General features: G+C 41.1%; 2 protein-coding genes and 1 long non-coding RNA gene across 7 annotated transcripts; 1 reads left to right on the plus strand and 2 right to left on the minus strand.

The window, feature by feature from the left end:
- Positions 1-957: 957 nt before the first annotated feature.
- Positions 958-9,695, minus strand: LOC135233173 (immunoglobulin superfamily member 3-like). 2 transcript variants are annotated; one of them, XM_064296459.1, is made up of 5 exons: positions 9,525-9,695; positions 7,062-7,397; positions 6,406-6,726; positions 5,816-6,112; positions 958-5,230 (listed from the first exon to the last, which is right to left on the minus strand). In XM_064296459.1, the coding sequence occupies exons 1-5, from the start codon at positions 9,553-9,555 to the stop codon at positions 5,118-5,120; spliced, it is 1,098 nt and encodes a 365-aa protein (XP_064152529.1). In that variant the 5' UTR covers positions 9,556-9,695; the 3' UTR covers positions 958-5,117. The 2 variants fall into 2 exon arrangements, with proteins under 2 accessions (XP_064152529.1, XP_064152531.1); XM_064296461.1 differs by having other exon boundaries at positions 7,848-9,695.
- A 2,067-nt stretch (positions 9,696-11,762) lies between these two features.
- Positions 11,763-21,475, minus strand: LOC135233172 (immunoglobulin superfamily member 11-like). 4 transcript variants are annotated; one of them, XM_064296454.1, is made up of 5 exons: positions 21,072-21,475; positions 15,342-15,677; positions 14,691-15,011; positions 14,095-14,391; positions 11,763-13,610 (listed from the first exon to the last, which is right to left on the minus strand). In XM_064296454.1, exons 1-5 carry the CDS (start codon positions 21,100-21,102, stop codon positions 13,396-13,398), a joined length of 1,200 nt encoding a protein of 399 aa, XP_064152524.1. In that variant the 5' UTR covers positions 21,103-21,475; the 3' UTR covers positions 11,763-13,395. The 4 variants fall into 4 exon arrangements, with proteins under 4 accessions (XP_064152524.1, XP_064152528.1, XP_064152526.1 ...); XM_064296458.1 differs by having other exon boundaries at positions 15,342-15,672; positions 21,072-21,473; XM_064296456.1 differs by lacking the exon at positions 21,072-21,475 and adding an exon at positions 20,739-20,899.
- A 2,642-nt stretch (positions 21,476-24,117) lies between these two features.
- LOC135233176 (uncharacterized) lies at positions 24,118-25,045 on the plus strand. The gene is made up of 2 exons (XR_010323772.1): positions 24,118-24,347; positions 24,499-25,045. It is a non-coding gene; the product is annotated as an uncharacterized LOC135233176 (long non-coding RNA).
- The last annotated feature ends 2,883 nt before the right edge of the window (positions 25,046-27,928 follow it).

Raw genomic sequence — 27,928 nt, forward strand, 5'->3', positions numbered from 1 at the left:
GGGAGGGTCCTGTGAGGTGGTGGCACCTCTCACTCTGATTTCTGTGGGTTAATTGTCCCTGATGAGGGGCAGGTGTGGGAGGCCTATATCTAGCCCCTGATTTCTGGGGTTCAGCGCAGACTCATTGTTTGTCATGCTCTTGGTGTGTAGGGGTGTAAGAATCTGCAGAAGTTACTGCATTGATCCTATCTGCCAGATTTGATCACCATTTAGTTTCTTCTCTAGCGGATTATCTCTTAGCGCTGTGGTGGACATTTTGCCCTCGTCTCTTTAGTTTTCCTTTTGTTTTCTACCCGCCAGGCTGCGAGTGTCCTTTTTCTTTTGTAAGTTACTCCACTCTGTTTTTCGAGTGGGGTTTTACTTTCTGGGTAGCTACGCTGTGGCGGTGTTTCATTTCTTTTTGTTTTCTGAGTCCACTGACAGAAGTTTCAGTGAGTGGAGGGAGCGATTATTTAGCTCTCTTTATTATTTGGTATTTCCCCTGTCCCTTTCTATCGCTCGGTGGTTTTGTGGTTACCCCTCGGGGTTAACTTTTAGATCCCCTCGGTCCGCAATTGCGTCCCACCTTCCGCAGCCGTGACACTAGGGGAGGCAGAGTATGACATAAGTTATGCATTCACGTGTTTGCACAAAATACTAATGGGTCCATACCAATTTAATTATTAATACAGGGGAGGCAAGAGACAAGTATATATTAGATGCATTTATCAAGCATTAGGACTTAATTTACCTAATTTGCCTTCTATACAATTGTTGAAACCCAAGAACAGAATTAATTTTCATAGTATCCACATTACTCATGCCCACTTTGCACACCATTGTTAAACCCATGCCACATAGCTTACTGGCTAATTGTTATAGGATAAACGATCATCTAGAGTTGTTAGAACACCGTGTCAGGGAGGGGGAGGGAATGGACCCAAAAGCAGAGTCAAAAAACATTCAAAATCCACAGGGTGAACGCTAAACCAAGAATGTTGCTTTTAATGAGTACAAAAACAAGAGAACAAAAACAAAGCCGCTCAGGGGAAGATTCAAAAGACAAAGTGAAGTTAGTAAAGCGCAAAAACAAAGAAAATCCAGAAATCCAAAAACAATGCAAAAACGGAGCACGGGCAGGGTGGAAAACACAGGGGGCAAAACACAGGGTCACGAGGGAGCACATACCGAAAGATAATCCGTAACGCACACACAAAAAAGGATCCAGCACCTGAGTCAGGGAGAAGGGAACTTAAATAGACACGACAGTGACGAGACACAGGAGGGCACAATGAACAATCAGGCCACAGAGAGGGAAGGGAAAACGAGACAACCCAAAATACAATAGAATATTTGAAAACCATAATACAATTAAACGGGGTAAAAGAACAGAACATCTGGCGGCCCAAAAAAGGGAAACACAGACAAACCACAGAACATGACACACCTCAGTGGTAACATGACCTATTCATTTCATATTTAGACTTACTGCACTGCTAAGAATCAACATAGTAGAAATTTTAAAAAAGCTTTAGCCTATAAAAATACATAGTCTTTACATGTAATCGTTACTCCAGAAACGTAATTGGCATTATAATTATAACGAAGGAGTATTTCTTTTTTGAAAATTTATAGTTTTGAAAATAAACTTTGAGATGCGCGTTTCTCGCTTTCGCGCAGGGAGACTTTTATTTTGAACGATTTCCGAAGAATCTGCCGTCTAACCAAAGATATTTCTAGACAGATGTCACAGGTGTCTCTCTGGTCTAACGGTCGCTTATTTCACGGTATTTACATATTCTTAAATGCCCTTAAAGCTAAGTTTTCGGTTCCCTTATTTTTTTATTCTTCTTTGCAGCTTTTTCCGGTTTTACATGCTGAGTTTGGGTTTATTTATTCTATTTGTTTGTTTCTTTTCTTTCTTTGAGTAGGATATGATGTCGTTTTGGGGAAAGTTGATTTATTTATATGCTATTATCATTTTTTTAAACTTCAGTTTATTATTATTGTTATTATTAGAATTATTATCATCGTTATTATTATTATTGCTGTTGTTGTTGTTGTTAATAATAATAATAATAATAATAATATTATTATCATTATTATTATTATTAACAGCTGTCTTTGGGTCACACTCCAGCAAGGTTGTTATATTATTGATAACAATATATAAATAAATATTTCCAAAATGACACCATATCCTACTCAAAGAAAGAAAGAAATAAACAAATAGAATAAATATACCTAAACTTAACTAGACTTGCAATCAGTATCTTAACAGAAAAGCAACTACACTATAACATAAATAACTGATTCTACACCCTCCTAACTAATGCCATTTCCCTAAGGAAGCAAAACAGATGTCTGTACACCACATTTCCCAATGACATCTTCAACGGTGCTCCCAGTTTAAAATTTTGAATGCCATGTTCCCTCAGGGCATTACATAGCCTCTCTCGTACATACTTATCACATTCCTCCAAAACATGGGTCACTGATTCCTACGCCTGGTGGTGATCACACAGCCTGCTTACCCATAATTTTCAGTGTCCCATTCAGTCCCGTACGCCCCAACCTCATCCTGGATATCATGGATTCTTCCTTCCTATCCCTTCCAGACATCCTCCCCTTCCCCACCTGTCCCTGTATTGCATAAAGGTGTCGACCCCTGCTCTCCCTGTTCCACTCTTCCTGCCCCCTCCTCCTTACTGCAGCTTTAATTATCCCTTCAGCTTCCTCCCTACTCACTACACGCATTTAGCAGGCACTCTTATCCAGAGCGACTTACACTGTATCCAGTTAAACAGCTGGATATATACTGGAGCAATGCAGGTTAAGTACCTTGCTCAAGGGTACAATGGCAGTGTCCTACATTTTTGCACAACTCTACACACAAAATATCATAATTTAGCACAATTTTCATAATCAAGCCTTGTTTGTTCACATGGAAAACACTGGCCTTCAAATGCCAAACTCTACGTACCAATTGGTCTCACTCATGCCACACCTGCTCAAACTCAATTGGCTAAACTTTTCAATTATCTGTCAGAGCATAAAAGAGACCTCAGGTGACCTCCATTGTGTTGGAACAATGGAGCAACACGCAGCACAGAGAGGTAGAGGTAGAGGAGGAGGTGGACATGTACGAGGTGGACGAAGAAGAGGGAGACGAGCTACTTGATTTCATATATGATAACAGATCATTACATCCATTGACCAGTCTAAGCATGTTCTAGTTTTGAGAAGACACAAATATTATCTATTTTGGCAAAACTCATAATTGCACTGATAAGGAAAATGAAAAAAACACTTCTAACAATGTTCAGTATGACTCATGATGGAACCTGGGTTGTGAGTGCAGCCCAACTGGACCTCATTGGCAGGACAATACAGTAAATGTGCATTGTATCATATACAATAACAACAACAATCAAAGTGATAACAGTTCACACACTTTGCTGTACTGTACTGAATTAGAATTAGGTTTACCTAGCAAATGCACTATTTATATGATGATATATTTACTGTATTGTATCATGGCAACAGTCTTTATATTTACTGTAAAATTGCAGCCTATTTTGGGACCCCTCAAAAAGAAAACTAAAACTTCAAAAAAGGAGAAAAAATAAGCAATTTTTACAGAATTTTATAACTTGAATATGTAACATGACCTCATGAGGCCAAAACATATATGCAGTATTTTGATGGTTGTGTTTTTAAATTTATCGCACCAGTGTGAAATCAATGCTCAATAAGACCTATTCATATGAGGCCTGTGTGAATCATTTTGATGGAAAAAGTCAGTTTTGAGAAGAGAGAACATGGTTTTGAATGCATGAATGCATTTTGCAAGAGATTTTTGTAGTTTTGGCAAAAGGTTAACTGTTGCTGTGCTTTGTGTGTAGAGTTTTGAGAAACTGAGCTATAGTTTCAGAAAACGTGTTTAAACAATTGAGAAAAACTGTAAAATGAACTAGTAAATTTCATTCTCCTCCTCTCAAACTGTGCCAGGTTGGCTTTTTATTTATTGGATGAGGTGTGTCAGAGGGAGAGTTTGGCTTTTACACCTGGGATTTCTATTTTGGTACCGAGGTATCTTTTTTTGCATTTTTTGTCTAGACAGGCGAAAGTGGAGGATCACAATTAAAAATGGGAGGTCTGTGAATTTAGTGTAAGGGAAAAATGAGAAATTACTGTTTACATATTTACTTGCTTTTATATGACCTTAAGAAATCATTTTCAATTTCTTTTCTGTCTAACTGAGAATTATTGGGAATGCATAGCCCCTCCCGTGCGTGTTCCTATTTTCCCCAGAAAATGTCTCTGTATTTCTCCATTGTTTTAGTCACTGTGACATGATAGCCTTGAAGAAGTCAGAACGTCAAAACAAGTCTGTATCTCAGAAATTCAATGTTTTTAACCAATCAGAGACAAGATGCAAAACAGTTTGAAACAGACAGGTTTTGCGAAAATTCCAGAACCCGCCTTTCACCTACTTTTAATTGTATAAAATGAATGGCTTTTCACCTGTTCTGAGAGCTTTCATACAGACGTGTTGTGGCGCTGTGTGGATTCTCCTATTCGCCCGAATAAAGGTATCTGAACTGAGTGTACGTCTGTTGGACTCTTCTTACCAACCGGGGGAAATTAAAGTAATTTCCACCACAGTACTGAGGGGGGCCTGTGTCTGTGTGTGCATGTGTGTATGCTCACTACAAACTCAATACCAATAGAAATTTTGGTGAAGGGGCGTCAAAAGTCTGTCCCTTCCACTCTGTCCCTCTCCGTGTTTGGTCAGATCCAATAAAATTCATACTAGCAGATTCACCTGCAGGTACAGCACATTGTCATAGCAGTTCCACACTCTAAGACTTTTTCTCCCGCATTTCAATCAGGTCTGACCACTCTGTTCATTGGCAGAAGGATCTGATTCGGACACGAGGAGATGGGGACTGGTGGGAGAAGGATCCGATTCGGACACGAGGAGATGGGGACTGGTGGGAGAAGGATCCGATTCGGACACGGGGAGACGGAGTTCAGGGAGAGCGGTCTGGGTCTCGGGCTGGGTCTGCTGCTCTGCTGTTGGATATGTTCTGATCTTCAGGACTGGCTGCTTGGTAACGGACTACAGGCTCTGCTCACTTTTGTTCTTTGCAGTACTTCCAGAAAGCAAAGGCCCCCAACACCAGCAGCACCACCACCAGCACTCCCAGCACTATCCCAGCCATTGCTCCAGCAGAGAGAGGAGGAGCTAAGAGAGAAAGAGGGACTCATTTAGGAGAAATGGAGCAGAGCAGGTAATAATCAGGCAGGAAGACTTCAATAATAATACTAATAACAATAATAATGAAAATAATAATAAGAATAAAAATAACAATAATAATAATAATAATACATTTACATTTAGCAAACATCCAGAGGGACTTACAAAAGTGGGACTCTGAGATGGAGCCCTGGGGAAGTCCTGTACTAAGCGCTACGGCAGTGGGACTCTGAGATAGAGCTCTGGGGAAGTCCTGCGCTAAGCGCTAAGGCAGTGGGACTCTGAGATAGAGCACTGGGGAACTCCTGCGCTAAGCACTAAGGCAGTAGGTTTCTATGATACAGCCCTGCCATGTTACCTGATGCAAGCAGATAAGTTAGGAAAAGTACACCCCTTTGGAATTCCCGAGATACTGGTTTGTGGACCAGGGTGACCATCAGGATCAACTGTATCAAACGGAGCAGGGAGGTCATTTTCCCAATGACTATAGCTCAGTGGAATAACAGAGTGGACCAATAAGATGCTGAGCCCTGCATCTGCACAAACACAAAGAGCTAAAGAGGAGGACCGTACCTGAGATGTGCAGAGAGACTGAGCCGATAGTCTTCTTAGTCTCTGGATCGGTCACCTTGTAGACTCCGGCATCCTCCAGTGTCGCACTCCTCAGCAAAAGGGTGTAGTTCTGGGCCAGAAGCACACATCTCTGAGCACAACGCTCCCCATACCTGGCTGGGCCTTTATTTGCATTGAATATCAGCACCTCATCTGAACCAAGGCCTGCACTGAATGTTACCCTCACTGGGTCTGCGGCATAGAGCGGTATGGAGAGCAAACCACCGGCCTTCACTGTAAGGTTCTGGGTTGGGTGGCCTGTGTGGACAGGGAATTCATTTACATATTTGCATATTTTACATTTTCATGTAGGGGATATGAACACTTTATCAACAGCAGTCAGCTTGATCATGTAAAAAGGTAAAAACAATGCAGGGCAAATTATGGCATCCTACAAATTACTGGTGTCATTTCTCAGCAAATCCGAGGTACATTACGCAATATTTCTGTATGAAATATTTTTATGTTTGCACTGATTAAAAGTAATATAAGAAAAAATAAACACACCAGAGCTGCTTGGCCTCGCTACAAAACTGAAGATTTAATTTTACCTGTAACAAAGAGACTGGCATAATCTGGATTCCCACTCTCTTTTGGACTACTGTAGAAGCACTGGTAGTCGCCTGCATCTGAAAACCGTGCCTGTCTGATGGTTAAAGACATGTTTCCATAGAGGGCTTGTTCTGGGGAAAGTGAAGTTCTGTTCTCGAACCTGGGCCCATATGTGATGGTGTTCTTATGGAGCTGGTAAACGTTCTCTCTGCCTCTCTTCCAGAGGATATCCAGATCATCAGTCGGTGCTTGTGTGTTAATTTTCCCAAAGCAAGGAAGACTGGCAGACATTCCCATCGCTATGGAAACATTTGATGGGACTGAGAGAGAGAGAGAGAGAGAGAGAGAGAGAGAGAGAGAGAGACAGAAAAAGAGAGAGGGAAAGAGAGAGACAGGCAGACAGAGATTTACAAAGCACTCCTGGCATACAGGCATTGAACAGCACAACCATGTTGCTTGGGGTAGATGAAGGCCCTGATGCAGCATATGCTGTCCACTGCATACCACCCAAGGCTTTTATACAGACTAGAATGATCCAATTGTAAGAATAATAATAGTAATATCCTTTGTCAAAAAACAGCTTTTAGGGCTATCAAATCCACAAGCACTAAAAACATTCACTCAATCTGTCGGAAAAAAGGCAACATGCACTGACCTCTAATTTCTAGTTTCACATCTGAAAGAGGGATCTCAGTCTCATCCTTGTACTGGCATTTGTAAATGCCGAGGTCACTGTACACTACGGGACTGAGGGTGAGGCTGTAGTTTCCCGGCTCTGTTAGGTGGAAGGACTCCACGCGTCCCCGGAAGCCGTCTCCAGAAGAAAAGGCTCCGGTGTGGAGTTCGGCCACAAGCAGGTTGTCAGGAAGCTTATACTGCTGAAACCGCCACTCCACATCCCTGCTGGGGGCTCCATGGCAGGGAAGAGTGAGGGAATGGCCAAAGCTCACAAACATGCGGACAGAGTAGACTGGAAATACTGCCAGCTGGGCTAGGAGAGGAAAGTTGGATGTTCAGTCAGCATAAGAGGGAAATCTCACAGGGCTGGACATTTCATGCATAAGAGAGAAATCTCTCAGGGCTGGGCCTTTCATGCATAAGAGGGAAATCTCACAGGACTGGGCCATTCATGCAAAAGAATGAATCATTTATAGTTTAAATCATTTAAATCTAAATTTTTGTCCACCAATATGGCAGTTTTTATTTATTTTTTATTTTTTTATACATACACACACAATCATATACAATGCTGTAAAAAAGTGTTTCCCCCCTTCCTGATTTCTTTTATTATTGAATATTTGTCACACTGAATGGTTTCAGATTATGAGACAAAATATAATATTAGACAAAGGAACTAAGAGTAATATTTTACAAGCACATTATGCCATAATCAAAGGAAATTCCAAAAGAGGTTAGAAAAAAAGTTGTTGAGAGAGCCTACATCAGTCTGGTAAGCCACTATCACCAAATGGGGAACACTTGGAACAGTGGTGAATCTTCCCATGAGTGGCCAGTCTGCCAAAATTTCTCCAAGGAAAACTCATCCAGGAAGTCAGAAAAGATCCCAGAAGAACATCCAAAGAACTCCCCTCAGCTTCGATCAGTGTTCACGACTCCACAATAAGAAAGAGACTCGGTAAAAATGGAATTCATGGGAAAGCAACAAGGTGGAAACCACTGCTAACCAAGAGAAATATCAATGCTTATCTCATATTTGCAAAAAAAAAGAACCCGCATGGTCCCCAGACATTTTGGGATAATGTTCTATGGACAGATGAGTCAAATTGGAACTTTTTGGATGACACGTGTCCCATTATATCTGGGGTAAAGCAAATAGTTTTTTTTGAAGGTAGAGATTAAAGGTAAAAATGCACGTTTCCCGTCAAATTCAGTCCCGCTCGGCACAAGGACAGCACTAGTCAAGTTAGGCTACTAGGTTTAACGCTACATTCTACAAAATGCGGTATGAATAAGCAGACAAGCTGGGCAGCCTATACGTTGTCACTCACATTGTAAATAGGTTTACATGGGTAAGGTTGATAAATTGTTTTTGTTTTTTCTAGCGGTAGGCTATGTGCATACATATAATAAATGGCCCACTGACATCATGCATTATTATGTATTAATAATGCAGATAACTCCAAAAAGTTGAAGTAGCATCCCTGGCTGGGATGACACATTTTCTTGGGAGCATTGAGCAATGTGCAGACATCATCTTTTAATACGATGTATCCTCGATCCAGAACCTGCAGAGACCTGCAAGTTCTTCAAATCCCCCTTTCTCAAGTCAATTCGCATCCTGCCCATTTTCTATAGCCACTTTTGAAATTTCACTTATCTACTTAAACGACCTTTAGGCTAAACGTCCCTATTAAGCCCACCAAATCCGCTTTTCAGACATTTTTAATATATACTGCCCCAATTTAAGTGAGAACATTTTAGTTAAAATGAAAGTCTAATCTCTCATTTGACGTGTCAATAATTCATTTATACCCATTTCTAATATTTTTATTGTTTAATTTGTCAAAATATGTCAAAAGTCTGGCATGGGCTTAATGGGTACCTAAAGTACCCTAAGCCCCTGGGTGTTCCAAATAAACCCACTTCTTGGTTTGTTGATAAATAAATATATATTTAAAAAATCTATTCAAATCTGTAATCTCTTAGCTCTCAATTGCTATTTTCATTTTGTCTCCACTCTTATCCTATGGCCTGTAAATGGCATCTCATAAAAAACACGTTTTCCACATACAAGACATACCCCGTCTATAACTCATTCATTCAGACTGCCAAAATCCAGGCCTGCGATTAAAAGTATTGATATCAAAATGACGCCAAGTTACGGTACTACAAACAATATAGGCTATCTTGCCTCACCGAAATTACATAAAATGTATTCCAAAGCAATGCTACCCAATATTTCCTCAATTCTTTCAAGTCACTCAATATCGACAAATCTGATTGACTTACAATAAAAAGTGTCATTTATGTAAGAAGCAACTTCATTTGAAGAAACATCACACAGCAAAAAATGATGTAGTTTTTTTTTTTTTTTAATTTGACCTTTTGAATCCAAACACTTTCATTAGTGCCAAATGCACATGTGTATCTTACTCACCCAACAGGACCCAAAAACTGGCAAATCTCATTAACGGCTGGGAATCGCTACTGAGACATCCGACTAAAAACTATTAGTTATAGTATTACATGAAAATTCGTTAACTTAAACTCTCTCCAGTAAATCAGACGTCTTTTCTTCACCTCGGCTCGTGAGTACCAGTAAGACGGCGATTCGTCGGATTCGTAGGAAATCGTTCAAAATAAAAGTCTGCCTGCGCGAAAGCGAGAAACGCTCATCTCAAAGTTTATTTTCTAAACTTGCGAAGTTTTGACGTGTAAAAATACTCATTCGTTATAATTATAATGCCAATTAAAAAGGCAGTGTATTTTTATAAAACTTTTTTAAAAATATTTCTGCCATGTTGATTCTTGGAAGTGCAGTAATTCTAAATATGAAATACCATGATCTTGCTTTTTTTTTAGGAGAATATAAAACTGATTCCAGCATATTTTTCATAATTAATAGGTCATGTTACCACTGAGGTGTTCTAACAACTCTAGATGATAGTTTATCCTATAACAATTAGCCAGTAAGCTATGTGGCATGGGTTTGTTGTTTGGACCCACATTCCAGAGTCAGACCAAAAGTTATCTGTTAAGACTTGAATTAACAATGGACATTTACTGCATACAGCCCATCACTAAATTGATATGATGATAAAGATATGAAGTAAACATGATATAAAATTTGATAGAAAATGTTGTGGTTCAACTAAACAGTGTATTCCTCTGTACTGCTAGTATAGGTCAATGGATCGTGTACATCAGGCTCTGCTACCTCCCCTGGACATGTTGTCGCAATGATATGGGGATGTTTTGAATACCTTGGACCCTCCACTCTTCAGATATGGTGTCACTTATATCAAATAAGTGTCATAGAAAATGTGGCTGGAGTTTGAACATGCAGTACATAGGCGAATTACATTCAATTAAGTTCCAATTGCTTTCTGATACCATAACAGATATCATGCTCTGCTGTCTAGTAGTAGCTTGCAGAAGTAGCTTGCAAATGACCCTGACTTGATGCTTTTGTAGACCCCTGTCGCGTTTGAGTGCCATTTTCCAGTTTGTGAATCCAGTAGAGACGAACTCATTATCCTTGTCATTAGCTGTGGGACTACTGCGGTTGGTAAGAGGAGAATCTGATGTTGTATTACAGGACAGAATGTCCACTGCCACAGCATGGCGATTGTCCATAGTTAGCTATGTTTATTTTAATTTTATTAGGCATATGATGGGGCATGGAGGAAAGAGAGGCTGCTACGTGAAAAAAAAAACATCTTGGCAATGATGTGTGAACATGAATCCAATGTAAGTACACAGTCAGTTAGCAGGTTATATTTCAAGGTATTTCATAGAAGCTATTATATTGTCAGTTTTGTAATGAGGTGATAATATATGTGAAAATTCATGAATAATGAGATGTTCTTGAAGAAACAATTGATAGTTTAATTACAAATGTTCAATACATTGAGATATCAGTCATTTACATGATAGGCTTCATGACAGATGATGAAAAACACAAAAAGATCACAATTAAGTTAATTATTTGTCACGGTGAGGTGGAGGGTTAGGACCCAAATGCGGATGGGGAAGAACTCAAACTCCAAAAAAAAGGTAAGAACAAAAGACTTTACTAAACAAAAGAGGAACAAAGGGAACAAAAGGCCTCGCAGGGCAACTCTTCAAAATAAAGGAAAACTTCAGAAACATAGAGCAAAGAAAATCCAAAAATACATAAAGCACGTGGAAACAGAACAGGGCAGGAACACACAGGGCAGGATCAGGATCAGAAACACAACCAACAAGGATCCAGCACCTGAGTCCAGGGGAAGGGAACTTAAATAGAACAGACATTGACGAGACACAGGAGGGCACCATGAACAATCAGGCCACAGAGTGGGAAGGGAAAACGAGACAGCCAGAAAACAATGATTGGACAATTGAAAACAATCATACCATTAAACAGGGGGAGCAAAACACAAAACAGAAGTGCCACCATCTGGCAGCCCAACAAGGGAAACACAAACAGGAACACAGAACCATGACATTATTAGTGAATCCATAAATTATAAAGGTGTGCTTGGGTATATTACTGAAGCTAACCTCTAAATCAGGGTGAAAAATTAACTTTTTAAAAATGTATTTAAAATTTTTTAAACCAAATTCTACCAGCCACCCCTGAATTGTTTTTTTTTTTTGTTCACACAGCATTGCAAAATAAGGCTTATGATAGTTTACAGAAAGCGTATACGCAGTTATGTTTATGTGTTTCACCGGTGTGAAGCCGACTGACAGCACAATGCATAGATGCAGTACTTGATTCGTAGACGAGCAATTCACGAAACTTAAAAGTACAGTATTCAAACTAACAAGGATTAAAATAATTTTAAATCACACAGTTAAGTAAAACTGTACTGAGATTCCAGGGGAAGTCTACCTCTGTGCCGGTGGTCGTGTCCACATGTGCCTTCCTCCACAACCTCTGCATCAGCAGCAATGGGGACATGGTGGAGCCAGATGTGGAGGGGCTCGACCAGGAGGGGGAGGATGAGAGCCATCTCTACCAACCCGACGACTAGCTGCCAGGAGACTATTTAAAAGACAGACTGGCAGCTGCCCTGTCTGCTCCTGGTACTGCAATCCCTGCAGACTGGCAGTTGTCCTGATGCTCCTGATTCTGCAATCCCTGCAGACTGGCAGCTGCCCTGTCTGCTTCTGGTACTGCCATCCCTGCAGACTGGCAGCTGCCCTGCCTCCTCCTGGTACTGCCATCCCTGCAGACTGGCAGCTGCCCTGTCTGCTTCTGGTACTGCCATCCCTGCAGACTGGCAGCTGCCCTGTCTGCTTCTGGTACTGCCATCCCTGCAGACTGGCAGCTGCCCTGTCTGCTCCTGGTACTGCCATCCCTGCAGACTGCCTTTATTGCAGAGGAGGTAACAATTCACAAACTAACTCGGAATGTACTTCTTCATTTAGATGACAAACTTACGAGCGCGCAGTAACTTTTTTTTGATGTTCCAGAGTTTTAATTGGCCAAAATACAATATAACATTTTTTTTCTGCCATTTGATTGGGGAGACCTGTGATGCCAACATGTAGCTACACGCCTGGCAAGCTAGCTGGAGCAGACATCTCTTCTTCAGCTTTTCGTTCAAATTGAACGCTTTTTCTTGAATCTCGCAATGCTACGAAATGGCTGTGTAGTTATGATTAATAAAAAACACAAATACCAGACATCAAAAGCTGTTGCGCACACAGAACCAGGAGAAATTATTTTGTTGAGATCTGGGTTAGGGTTAGTGTTGTAATCTGAAAATGGGAATAATTGCCTATATAAAACACAATGTATTTTTGCCCTGCTCTTCGGCTGTATAAAGATGCAAAATCAAGTGTTAACGCATCCACTGAAGCACATTCAGAGTTACAGTCCAGCTGTTTCAGCAACTTCATTACATAATCAGTAATTAGGCCTAATGTCTGTCCGACAACAAGGATTAATTAAAAATATGTTTATTTTATGAATCCAGCGGTTCCAACAGTCAATGTCCTTGTTAAAATATTCAGCACTCTGAATACTGAACCAAGTGATATTGCATGCTAGAACCCCTCACTTAACCTACATGTAAAATATATTTTATTAGATTTAATTTAAAAATTATGTTTAAAATTAGAATTATCAATTAAATCGCCGAATTCTTTGATAGGTCAGTCTACAGAAAACTGGTGGAATCAACCGTTTCGGACATGAATCGGAAGAATCCGATTTGGACATGAGATGGGGATTGGTGGGAGAAGGATCCGATTCGGACACGAGGAGATGGGGACTGGTGGGAGAAGGATCCGATTCGGACACGGGGAGACGGAGTTCAGGGAGAGCGGTCTGGGTCTCGGGCTGGGTCTGCTGCTCTGCTGCTGGATATGTTCTGATCTTCAGCACTGGCTGCTTGGTAACTGATTACAGGCTCTGCTCGCTTTTGTTCTTTGCGGTACTTCCAGAAAGCAAAGGCCCCCAACACCAGCAGCACCACCACCAGCACTCCCAGCACTATCCCAGCCACTGCTCCAGCAGAGAGAGGAGGGGCTAAGAGAGAAAGAGGGACTCATTTAGGAGAAATGGAGCAGAGCAGGTAATAATCAGGCAGGAATACTTCAATAATAATATTAATAACAACAATAATAATAAAAATAATAATAAGAATTAAAAAAAAAAAATAATACATTTACATTTAGCAAACATCCAGAGGGACTTACAAAAGTGGGACTCTGAGATGGAGCCCTGGGGAAGTCATGTACTAAGTGCTAAGGCAGTGGGTTTCTATGATACAACCCTGCCATGTTACCTGATGCAAGCAGATAAGTTAGGAAAAGTACATCCCTTTGGAATTCCCAAGATACTAGTTTGTGGGCCAGGGTTACCATCAGGATCAACTGTATCAAACGGAGCAGGGAGGTCATTTTCCCAATGGCTTACAGCAGCCATAGCTCAGTGGAATAACAGAGTGGACCAATAAGATGCTGAGCCCTGCATCTGCACAAACACAAAGAGCTGAAGAGGAGGACCGTACCTGAGACGTGCAGAGAGACTGAGCCGATAGTCTTCTTAGTCTCAGAATCGGTCACCTTGTAGACTCCGGCATCCTCCAGTGTCACACTCCTCAGCAAAAGGGTGTAGTTCTGGGCCAGAAGCTCACATCTCTGAGCACAACGCTCCTCATACCTGGCTGGGCCTTTATTTGCATTGAATATCAGCACCTCATCTGAACCAAGGCCTGCACTGAATGTTACCCTCACTGGGTCTGCGGTATAGAGCGGTATGGAGAGCAAACCACCGGCCTTCACTGTGAGGTTCTGGGGTGGGTGGCCTGTGAGGACAAGGAATTCATTTACATATTTGCATATTTTACATTTTCATGCATATTTACAGGGGATATGAACACATTATCAACAGCAGTCAGCTTGATCATGTAAAAAGGTAAAAACAATACAGGGTAAATTATGGCATCCTACAAATTACTGGTGTCATTTCTCAGCAAATCCAAGGTACATTACGCAATATTTCTGTATGAAATATTTTCATGTTTGCACTGATTAAAAGTAATATAAGAAAAAATAAACACCAGAGCTGCTTGGCCTCGCTACAAAACTGAAGATTTAATTTTACCTGTAACAAAGAGACTGGCAGAATCTGGATTCCCACTCTCTTTTGGACTACTGTAGAAGCACTGGTAGTCGCCTTCATCTGAAAACCGTGCTTGTCTGATGGTTAAAGACATGTTTCCATAGAGGGCTTGTTCTGGGGAAAGTGAAGTTCTGTTCTTGAACCTGGGCCCATATGTGATGGTGTTCTTATGGAGCTGGTAAACGTTCTCTCTGCCTCTCATCCAGCGGATATCCAGATCATCAGCACGTGCTCGTGTGTTAATTTTCCCAAAGCAAGGAAGACTGTGGGACATTCCCATCGCTATGGAAACATGTGATGGGACTGAAAGAGAGAGAGAGAGAGAGACAGAAAAAGAGAGAGGGATAGAGAGAGACAGGCAGACAGAGATTTACAAAGCACTCCTGGCATACAGGCATTGAACAGCACAACCATGTTGCTTGGGGTAGATGAAGGCCCTGATGCAGCATATGCTGTCCACTGCATACCACCCAAGGCTTTTATACAGACTAGAATGATCCTGTCCCCCCAGAAACAATTGTAAGAATAATAATAGTAATATCCTTTGTCAAAAAACAGCTTTTAGGGCTATCAAATCTACAAGCACTAAAAACATTCACACAATCTGTTGGAAAAAAGGCCACATGCACTGACCTCTAATTTCTAGTTTCACATCTGAGAGAGGGATCTCAGTCTCATCCTTGTACTGGCATTTGTAAATGCCGAGATCACTGTACACCACGGGACTGAGGGTGAGGCTGTAGTTTCCCGGCTCTGTTAGGTGGAAGGATTTCACCCGTCCCTGGAAGCCGTCTCCAGAGGAAAAGGCTCCGGTGTAGAGTACGGCCACATGCAGCCAGTCAGGAAACTCATACTGCTGAAACCGCCACTCCACATCCCTGCTGGGGGCTCCATGGCAGGGAAGAGTGAGGGAATGGCCGAAGCTCACAAACATGCAGACAGAGTAGACTGGAGGTACTGCCAGCTGGGCTAGGAGAGGGAAGTTGGATGTTCAGTCAGCATAAGAGGGAAATCTCACAGGTCTGGACTTTTCATGCATAAGAGAGAAATCTCTCAGGGCTGGGCCTTTCATGCATAAGAATGAATAATTTATAGTTTAAATCATTTAAATCTAAATTTTTGTCCATCAATATGGCAGTTTTTATTTATTTATTTTTTTTATACACACACACACAAGCATATACAATGCTGATTTCTTTCATTGTTGAATATTTGTCACACTGAATGGTTTCAGATTATGAGACAAAATATAACATTAGACAAAGCAACTAAGAGTAAACACAAAGCACACACACATATATATATATATATATATATATATATATATATATATAAATAATTTCATTCATTTAATGAAAAAAGTTATCAAACACCCATATCACCCATGTGAAACAATAATTGCTCCCTAAGTTGCTTAATCAAGAATTTAACCAAATTTAATTGATAATTAGATTCAGCGGACTGAACACAGCCAGGCTTAATTGCACCCAGCCCTGTTGAATCTAAACCTCACTGATATAGAACCTTACCATCAGAGTGAAGTTGTCACAAAGTTTTCCAAGCACATTATGCCATAATCAAAGGAAATTCCAAAAGAGGTTAGAAAAAAAGTTGTTGAAATAGCCTACATCAGTCTGGTAAGCCACTATCACCAAATGGGGAACACTTGCTGTAGCGACTACTTAAAACAAACTAAAAGTCACTGAGAGGCTAAGTGAAGGAGTATAGCATGTATGACATGCAAAATTCAGAGACTAAGCAAAATATGTTTATTACTTTAGCGAATAAATCCAAATTGTACCATATAGTGATAGCGGTCAACAAAAGAGTACTTGCTCCCCACTCACCCCCTCTTTGTCTTCATACAGGTGAACAGGTGACCATATAATTTGCCTTACCGCCACCTATACCCACGTGACAAAACTACCATAACACCCAGTGGTGGTGAGCAACACAAAATACGATAGAAAAGGAGACAAAAATATTTACATGGCTCTTACATACCAGCCCCTAATTATTATGACACAATAATTACACAACTACATATCAAAAAGAGCAGACATGGCATCTTCAAAAGATAAATGATCACATTAATTTCCATTGTTTACATGTGTCTTCTTTCTTCAAGTCATGTAAAAAGTCATCTAGGCCAGAGGTTACTAGCACAATAGCCTAGTGCAGAGTGATCTTTACCACCACTCTCTGTCAAGTCAGTATGTAAACTCAAAGTCTGTATCATTGAGTCAAACTGTCAAAAGTGAGTGAAACTCCCCTTTGTAGCTAGGACTTCAAGCCTCTGCCTCCTGTAGAAGGCAGACCTTGGTTATAGGCCTGTCCAGACAGCTGGTCTTGGTCTTGATGCGCACCTGACGAACAAGGCCTTTTCTGTCTCGAAAAGCTTGAATGACTCTTCCCATTACCCAAGAGTTGCGAGGCGCTGAGTCGTCAACTATAAATACTAGGTCTCCTGGAACAAAGTTGCGCCTTACACCTGACCATTTCTGACGTTCTTGTAGTTGAGGTAAGTACTCCTTAACCCACTATTTCCAAAACAAGTTAGACATATATTGGACCTGCTTCCATCTATGGCGAGCATAAATGTCCTCCTTCTGGAACTCTCCTGGTGGTAAGGCTGGTGTGGTCTTCAGAAGTAACAGATGGTTGGGTGTTAATGCTTCTAAGTCATATGGATCAGTGGATGCCTTAGTAATTGGTCGACTATTGATGATAGCTTCCACTTCACAAAGAACTGTGTGAAGACCTTAAGGTTCTGCACTTTCAAGGTTGAATTGAGAACTTTTCGCACAGACCTGATCAACCTCTCCCATGTTCCTCCATGATGTGAGCCAGTTGGGGGGTTAAAAATCCACTTAATTCCTCCCTGAAGGAGGAACCATGCTCATTGATTTGAGCATGGTTCCAATTCTCAATAGTTTGTCTCAATTCACGCTCCGCTCCCACAAAATTTACCCCGTTATCAGAGCGCAGTTCCAAAACCTGTCCACATCTTGCTATGAAGCAACGAAGTGCGTTAATAAAGGAATCTGTGTCTAGCGATGATGCCACTTCAATGTGAACAACTCGTATAGCTAGACAGGTAAATATGACCCCATACCTCTTCACTGTACTCCTTCTGCTCTTTACTTCAAAAGGTCCAAAATAGTCGACCCCCACGTGTAAACGGAGGTTCGTCTGGAGAGACCCTGTCCTGTCCTGAATTGTATTCAGTGTGAAAGGAAATATCCTTCTTAAGCCTCCTCCTTAGGTTTAGAGCACGTTGTTCTGCAATCCTCCTGTTGTTTGGCATATTAACCTCCTTCTTTCTCAAAGGTAAGCCAATCTGATAATGGCCATCCACAAGCCTTACGGAGTTTGTGACCAGCTCCATGAACTTGTGGTCCTCTCTTGACAAACCAGGTTGTTCATCTTGACTGCATTCAGGGAAGTCTGCCTTAAACTGCCACTGCCAATGATCATCCAAGTTCAAAACTGAGATCCTGTTGACTGTTAGCTCTGGATGCGCTCAATCCATTCCATCACCACTGTCTTCTTTCAGTGGTCCATTCACAGTCCAACCCAACATTGTTCTGACCGCATAGGGTCTGTCATTAATACTGCGAATCACTTGCAACGGTTCCAATGCTTTGGGCACATTTGTTCCTATCAGCAGCTCAATATCTGAGTCAATCTCAGACAGATGCACGTGTCTCAGGTAAGGCCATCCCTGAGGATCTTTCTGTTGTGGAATGTTCCTTCTGTGGACAGGCATAATTTCCTGTGTATAGGTGTTAGGTAGTTCACAGTAATTGTCATCATCTAAACCAGCCACTTCCAATCCTGAAACAATGTAGCTACTTACTACTTTCTCTTGACCCATGGTGCGTAAGAGAATGCGTGTCTTTCTCCCTGTGACGTTGAGCTTATTCATTAGGCCTGCTGTACAGAAAACTGCTGTACTCCCTTGATCCAAGAAAGCATAAGTAACCACTGTCTTGTTACCCTTTTTACTTTTAACTTGTACTGGAACTATAGGGAGTTTACAATCATGGTTGCCAGCCCCAGTAAGACCACTGGATACCAGAACACTGCCCAATGCTGCGTCCGATTCTCTCTTGGCTTGTTCTGAATCTGTTCCCTTCTCCCTTGGGTGGTTATGAAGTACGCTGGGATGCTTAAGACTGCATACATTACATGAAAGACGCTTCCTACAGTCTCTACTGATGTGTCCAGTACACAAACAGCCGAAACAAGCACCACTCTCCTTTAGGAAGTTAACCTTCTCACTATGAGCCCCTTTCTCCAGTTAAGTCAAATCCAATGTGTGTCCACCACCACAGAACAGACAAACCTTCTTGGCTGTTGAGACCATTTCCCTTCCTTTAGTTCCAGGTTCTGTTTTCCTTTCCACAGTGGCCACAGTAGTGGCAAAGCTGCTTCCTTTAGCTCTAGAGAGAAGGTGTGGCTTGATTTTGTTCACACCTTTGCTTACTGCCGGTGCTGGGCCATCCTGTATATTGCCAAACACAGGGTCTGCTGCAATCTTCACTTGTTTTTCAATGAAATTAACAATGTCAATGAAAGTAGCCCTCTGGTTGCGATTCTCTTGCAGGTCACAGGCCACCGTTCTCCATCTGTCCCTGAGCTTGTAGGGCAACTTTTTTACAACAGTCAACATATTGGCAGGCGTATCCAGCTCATACTGTACTTCTTCCATGGCGTTGCAGCATCCTCGAAGAAAAAGACTGTAATCTTGAAGAGCCTTCACATCTTCAGATTTTATGGGAGTCCATGAAAGAGCCTTTTCCATGTAGGCAGATGCAATCTTCTACTCATTACCAAAATGTTCTTGTAATAAAGCTTTTATCCTCTCTTAGGGTCACCATGCTGACAGCTTCTGATGAGTTCCCTAGGGCGACCCCTGGTGTACTGATCAAGGAAGTAGAGACAGTCACTATAGCTGTCGGTCTTGCTTTCAACACTGTTCTCCAAAGCCTTCATGAATGCATGATAACGCAACGGATCACCATCAAAGATTTGTATCTCTCTTTTAGGCAAAGATGAGAGACACTGTTGTTGTACCAGTAAAGTTGTTATTTCATTTTGCTTCTTCATAATGTCAAAAATATGATTTTGATCTCTGCTTCCTGGCTGTAAGCAAGTGCTCCCTTGAGCATTTAGGACCATTGGATGTGACTTAGGTTCAGAGTGTCTCAATAGTGTAGGTTGAGAGTGCACATCCTGAGAGACGTTTGCTACCTTAGGCCATGTGCCTGGATCTTTATAGTCCCATGCTTGTGGGTTTTGTTTATATTTCCCAGACGTTTGAGGAACAAATGAATCTGCATAAACACTAAGTGTTTGTGTTTTCCTTTGTGCCTTTTCAAAATAGGACTTCATGCCATTGGACTGTTCTGTTGCAGCACTTCTAGCACTAGACACACTTGAGGCTCTTAGCACGCTCACTTTAGCCATATGTGCAGCGATTTCTTCCTCCAAGTTCAGCTTCTCTTTTCTTTTCTGAAGATGTTCCTCTTGCTCTTCCAGTGCATGTTTGTCCTTGACTCATTTTTGACGAGTCATCAGAGCAGCCAAATCAGCTTCTGCCTTAATGCGTGCAAAAGAGATAGCTGATACAGAAGATTTTCTTCCTGTAGCAGATTTGTGTGTGCCGGACCTTCTGCTTTCAACATTAGACTCACTAGGTTTCACATCATCATCTTGTATGTCATTCGTTATAGCTGGAGTCATAGTACGCGTTGGCACTTGAGGCACATCATCGGATTGAATGTGAGGTATGCCTTCATTTATTGCAACAGAATCAGCACATGCTTATCATGCTTTATGTCATTACAATGAACCATACTATGTAGCTACTGTATTGATGCAGCATCTGGTTTGTTTGCTAGTGTGCTAAAACTCATATTATGATTTCATAAGAAACAATATTTCTAATTCAAGTAATTCAAATTCTAACATATGTCTCATTCAAAACACTAATCACTTAAATTTTGATAACAAATGAGTACTTACCAAAAACAGGAGTGGAAATATACAAAAAATGTTATTTTCTGAGGGTACCAAAATCTTTTCTTGCAACTTCTAGGATCAGCAGGCACATGTCACACATGTTTCGATAACTCAATATCGACAAATCTGATTGACTTTGACAATAAAAAGTGTCATTTATGTAACAAGCAGCATTTGAAGAAACATCACACAGCAAATGATGTAGTTTAAAAAAAAAAAAATTTTGCAAGTGGGCTTATATGGTACGTGGGCATAATAAGGACGTTTACCCTCCTTTAAACCTTTTGAAACCAAACACTTTAATTAGTGCCAAATGCACGTGTGTAGCTTACTCACCCAACAGCACGCAAACACTTGCAAATCTCATTACCGTCTGGGAATCGCTACTGAGACATCCGACTAAAAACTATTAGTAATAATATTACATGAAAATTCCTTAATTTAAACTCTCTCCAGTAAATTAGACGTCTTTTCTTCGCCGTGGCTCCGCTGGCTAGCACAGAACCATGCTGCACATTCAGCAGTGCGAAGCTATCCCCAAAACTTAAAGCTAAGTTGAAATTCCGGTTTCCTTTATGATTTTTATCTTTGCTGTTTTTGCGGTTGTAAAACCAAAGACTTACTGCTAACTGACACCTGTTTCGTTTCCATGGGGAAACGGGACTACTTCGGAGACTGTAGAATTAGGTATTTATTTTATAGTTTGGTTGCTGATACTGATTGTTGGTCAAGTTGAGTTTGGGTTTATTTATTCTATTTGTTTATTTATTTTCTTTCTTTGAGTAGTATATAATGTCGTTTTGGGGATAGTTGATTTATTTATATGCTATTATCATTTTTTTACACTTCTGTTTATTATTATTGTTATTATTATTAGAAGTATTATTATCGTTATTATTGTTGCTGTTATTGTTATTATTATTATTATTAATAATAATAATAATAATAATAACAATAATAATAATAATAACAATAATAATAATAACATAAATAACTGATTCTACACCCTCCTAACTAATCCCATTTCCCTAAGGAAGCGAAACAGATGTCTGTACACCACATTTCCCGATGGCATCTTCAACGGTGCTCCCAGTTTAAAATTTTGAATGCCATGTTCCCTCAGGGCATTACATAGCCTCTCCCGTACATACTTATCACATTCCTCCAAAAGGTGGGTCACTGATTCCTACACCTGGCAGTGATCACACAGCCTGCTTACCCATCATTTTCAGTGTCCCATTCAGTCCCGTACGCCCCAACCTCATCCTGGAAATCATGGATTCCTCCTTCCTATCCCTTCCAGACATCCTCCCCTTCCCCACCTGTCCCTGTATTGCATAAAGGTGTCGACCCCTGCTCTCCCCGTTTCACTTTTCCTGCCCCCTCCTCCTTACTGCAGCTTTAATTATCCCTTCAGCTTCCTCCCTACTCACTACAGGCATTTAGCAGGCGCTCTTATACAGAGCGACTTACACTGTATCCAGTTAAACAGCTGGATATATACTAGAGCAATGCAGGTTAAGTACCTTGCTCAAGGGTACAATGGCATTGTCTTACCGGGGAATCGAACCTACGACCTTTAGGTTACAATAGCAACTCCTTACCCATTATACTACAGAGCCGTCCCATGTGGGACCTCCAGATCTGGCACTGCCCTCCCTAGTGCCCGTTTAGCTAGATGGTCAGCCCCCTCATGCCCCTCGACCCCTACATGAGCCAACACCCTAGAGAAACTTTACCCATACCCCACCCCAACCTGCTGAACTCTGAGAAGTGTGGGCAGTACCTAATACACCACATCCTCCCTGCTGTTTGAACAGAAAGTATGCAGAGACATGAGCGCTGAACTAGAATCTGAGCATATAACCACCCTATCCGGCTGCACAGCCTCCACCCAATGCAAGGCCAGTAGAATCGCCACCAACTCCACTGTAAACACTGCGGCATGGTCCATCACCCGCCTACACTTTCCCACCTTAAATTCGGGAATGCAAAAGGCAGTCCCTGCACGCCCGGACAGGGGGTCCTTAGAGCCGTCTGTGTAGATGAGAAGGAACGTTATCTTGAGCATTAACGTATGACATCACCTCATCCGCCAGGGCACCACTCTCTCTGCCCTCATTCACCCTCTCCATGAGTTGCATGACCACAAGTTGATCCAGTAATCATGGGGGAACAACAGGCAGTATGACTGTAGGGCTGTACACACTCCCAGCCAGCCCGATTTCCCCTGCCTGGGAATCACCTACCCATCTGCAACTCGCATGCCGGCCCCTACTATGCTCCAAGCACTGCATCAGAATTATTTTTGCACACCACCTCAGACCAGCACCTTCGCTTGCATCAGGCTTGACCTTGACCTTGACCTTCACCGCACTTGACCTTATCACCTTATTCATTCATTTTTATGAATATCAATTTTTTTTAGCTTGAATGAGTAGTTTTAGCTTACGTTAGCTTACTAGCCCTGTAAACTCGCTTCATAGTTCACCCCTGTGGAGTTAGATCTTGAAACAAAAATGACCGAATGGCCATTTAAAATACAAAAATGACTGAATGGCTATTTAAAATACAAAAATGATTCGATGGCTATTTAAAATACAAAAAAGTTTATTCATTAGCTAATAATTCCTAAGTAATAACACAATAAAATACATCCGGACTCATAATAACAGCAATTACATGAAGATCAGAGTAGCAAATATACATTTGCTCACGTCAGTACCCTACAGTGCTGAACAGAGGAAGGCTTGGATCTGTACTGCTGCTTTGACCGAGTCACTGCAGGGAATGCACACTGACATGTACACTGAACAAAAATATCAACGCATCACTAATCAATTTTGAAGATTTTATTGAGTTCAATAAACGTAAAACAGTCAACTGAAATGGATTCATTAAGCACTTATCTATTGATTTCATGTGATTGGGGATACAGATATGCATTTGTTAGTCACAGATTCCCAAAAAAGAAGATACCGTGAAATTAAACAGAATACCAATCAGTATCTTGTGTCACCACCATTTGCCTCATGCAACACAACACATCTCCTTCGCATTGAATTGATCAAATTGTTGATTGTAGCCTGTGGAATATTGTCCCACTCCTCTTCAATAGCTGTACGAAGTTGTTGAATATTGGTGGAAACTGGAACACACTGTCGTATGCGCCAGTCCAGAGCATCCCAAACATGCTCAATGGGTGACATCTGTGATGAGTATGCAGGCCATGGAAGGACTGGGACATTTTCAGCTTTGAGGAATTGTGTACAGATCCTTGCAGCATGGGGCTGTGCATTGTCATGCTGAAACATGAGGTGATGGCGGTGGATGAATGGCACAGCAATGGGCCTCAGGATCTCATTACAATATCTCTTGTGCATTCAAATTGCCATGGATAAAATGCACTTGAGTTCTCTGCCCATAGGATATACCTGCCCATACCAACACCGCACCACCACCACGGGCCACTCTGTTCACAACGTTGACATCAGCAAACCGCTCACCCACCCAACGCCATACATGATGCTGCCTGCCATCTTCCCTGTACAGCTGAAACCGTGATTCATCAGTGAAGAGGACCGTTCTCCAGCATGCCAGTGGCCATCGAAGGTGAGCTCTTGCCCACTCACGTGGATTGTGATGCTGAACTGCAAACAAATCAAGACCCTGGTGAGGACGTTGTGCACGCAGATAAGCTTCCCTGAGGCGTTTCTAACAGTTTGTGCAGAAATTCTACGGTTGTGTAAAACTGTTTCATCAGCTTGTCCCTGTGGCTGCCTCAGATGATCCCGCAGGTAAAGAAGTCGGATGTGGCGGTCCTGGGCTGGCGTGGTTACACGTGGTCTGCGGTTGTGAGGCCTGTTGGACGAACTTCCAAAATCTCTGAAACGACGCTGGAGGTGGCTTATAGTGGAGAAATGAACACCCATTACTCTGGCAACAGCTCTACAGGACATTGCTGCAGTATCCATGCCAATTGCATGATCTCTTAACTCCTGAGGCATCTGTGACATGGTGTTGAACAACAAAAAAACTCAACATTTTAGGGTGGCCATCATATGGAACACCTGTGTAGTGATCATGGCTTTTAATCAGAATCTTGATATGCCACACCTGTGCAGAAGATGGATTATCCTGACACAGGAGAAATGCTGGCTAACAGTGATGTAAACAAATCCGTGGGCAAAATCTGAGAGAAATAAAATCTTTGTGCACATAAAACAAATCTTTGAGCAATTATTTAAATGCATAAAAAATGGCTGCAAAAATAAAAGTGTTGCGTTTATATTTTTGTTCAGTATAAATTTGCAAGGGTAAATGCAGCACTGACTAAAACAGCAAAAAACAGTTAAAAAAAATTTAAAAGTCACAAAAAGGCACAACAGCACAGATTCTCTAGGCTAACCAGATAGTCAGCTCCTGCCTTCCTCTTGTCCTCTGTGTTGCGGTTGGTAAGAGCAGCTTGTAATGATGTATTACAGGACAGAATGTCCATTGCCATCGCATGGCGATTGTCCATAGTTAGCTTTGTTTCTTTTAATTTTATTATTTCTTATATTTCAGTGGTACGGGCATATGATGGGGCATGGAGGAGAGAGAGGCTGCTACGTGAAACAAACCATCTTGGCAATGATGTGTGAACATGAATCCAATGTAAGTACACAGTCAGTTAGCAAGTTATATTTCAAGGTATTTCATAGAAGCTATTATATCATCAGTTTTGTAATGAGGTGAAAATAAATGTGAAAATTCATGAATAATCAGATGTTCCTGGAGAGACAATTGATAGTTTAATTACAAATGTTCAATACATTCAGATATATCAGTCGTTTACATGATAGGCTTCATAACAGATGATGAAAAACACAAAAATTATTATTATTAATGAATCCATAAATTATAAAGGTGTGCTTGGGTATATTACTGAAGCTAACCTCTAAATCAAGGTGAAAAATTTACTTTTAAAAAATTGAATTAGAATTTTTTAAACCAAATTCTACCAGCCACCCCAGAATCGTTTTTTTTTTCAAACAGCATTGCAAAATAAGGCTTATGACAGTTTATAGAAAGCGCATACGCAGTTATGTTTATGTTTTTCACCGGTGTGAAGCCAACAGACAGCACAATGCATAGATGCAGCACTTGATTCATAAACGAGCAATTTACGAAACTTAAAAGTACACTACCATTCAAACTAACAAGGATTAAAATAATTTTAAATCACACAGTTAAGTAAAATTGTACTGAGATCCCAGGGGAAGTCTATCTTTGTGCCGGTGGTCGTGTCCACATGTGCCTTCCTCCACAACCTCTGCATCAGCAGCAATGGGGACATGGTGGAGCCAGATGTGGAGGGGCTCGACCAGGAGGGGGAGGATGAGAGCCATCTCTACCAACCCGACGACTAGCTGCCAGGAGACTATTTAAAAGACAGACTGGCAGCTGCCCTGTCTGCTCCTGGTACTGCAATCCCTGCAGACTGGCAGTTGCCCTGTCTGCTCCTGGTACTGCCATCCCTTTTATTAGATTTAATTTAATAATTATGTTTAAAATTAGAATTATCAATTAAATCGCCTAATTCTTTGATAGGTCAGTCTACAGAAAACTGGTGGAATCAACCAAGTCAAAACAAGCTGTATATCAGGTTTTCAGATTAAATAATTGAATTCAATAAGAAGCAGTCAATTATATTAATGAATTGAAAATATACATTTATTGAATGCAGGCTCACTACTTCTAAATTACACAACAGAAGACATACAGCAAAACATTGAACAACTAATCTAGAAATACCAGAAAATAGAGAGAGAGATGGATAAGAGAGAGAGAGAGAGAGCGAGAGAAACGGATCGGTCAGACCTTGCCAAAGTATCACCCACTTCCAGTATAAGCGCCACAAGGAAACCAGCTAAAAACACGCAACCAAGGAACCACCACCAAAATAAAAAGAGGAAAACTCTTCTTCTTCCAGGCTCCGAAACCAAACGCAACACACCAACTTTTTCCTGTGGCAATCTTAAATACCTATCCCAGCATGACTTGAGGATGTTTGCCCTGATTGGGTGATGCTGGGATAAGGTTTAGGAGAGAAGGGAAAGGGGGGTAAGACTAATTTATGGCAAGGACTGGCCTACCTAAAGATTGCATTCAAACTAAAAGTAAAGGGAAATGTTAGGCATGCAGGGTCTCCAACCCCCGATATGGTGTCCTGTGTCATATGGTTTGTCTCTCCTGAGGAGGTTGCTTCTCTTTGTGTTTGGTTCGAGCGTTTATTATAAATGAGCCGGACAAAGAGAGACGTAACACTGCATTTGCTTAAACTGGAAGGTTTCTTAATTTCATTTTAATTCAGTGAGGCTTTGGACCCAAAACCAGGACGTTCGATGAGAACTGAACAGCAGGAACTAATAAGGATGAGCCCTTTCCTGAACCTGGTTTTTCTAACGGGACCTGTGCTCGAATGTAAGAGTGTAAAAAATCCAGATCTGTACATACTGAAAAGTAAGGCACTGTACAGATGTTGTGTAAAGGCTTCAAACGGTTAATTAAATTGAAGAAGAGACACTGAGAGGAAAACCTACTTTCAAATAGTGCTGTTAAATCAGTGTGGTATGGAAGCATAATCCCTACATTAAGTTAATAGAGAAAACGCAAACTGGGCTTTTGCATTTGTATTTGAATGATGTCATGATTTTTGTGCACATCAAATAAAAATGAAATGCACAAAAATCATCAAAAATGAAATTTCCGATTTGCATTTTAATTTGAAATATGGCTGGCTTATGTTTCTTTGGTGTTTTTTTATAAAGCCCCTCTGAAGAAACATCAGGTGATCTCCAGTGGAGAATCCTACTTGGTGCTATTGCTGCTAATGCTTTAATTCTGTGATTAATCCAAAAGGTTTTGGTCATTGTCCTTTTTGTGGAATGGTGGGGACCATCCTTCACTGTCATGTTGATCGCAGAAGACCTAAAGCATTATTTGAGGGGTTGGAAAACTACTTTAGTAGCTTCAATGAAATGTGCCGATTGAAGCTCGAAACAACTTTAAAGTTTACAGCTGGTTACAAAAAGTCATATTTGTCAAAGTGGCAACTGATTGACCCAACAGTGCAATTCTGATGGATCTTTGGCAATTGGATCTTTGGCACTGTTTTGAGATTAATTTTGTTTTTATATATATTATATAAA

The sequence above is a fragment of the Anguilla rostrata genome, chromosome 10 (assembly GCF_018555375.3).
Source record: "Anguilla rostrata isolate EN2019 chromosome 10, ASM1855537v3, whole genome shotgun sequence".
Lineage (NCBI taxonomy): Eukaryota > Metazoa > Chordata > Actinopteri > Anguilliformes > Anguillidae > Anguilla > Anguilla rostrata.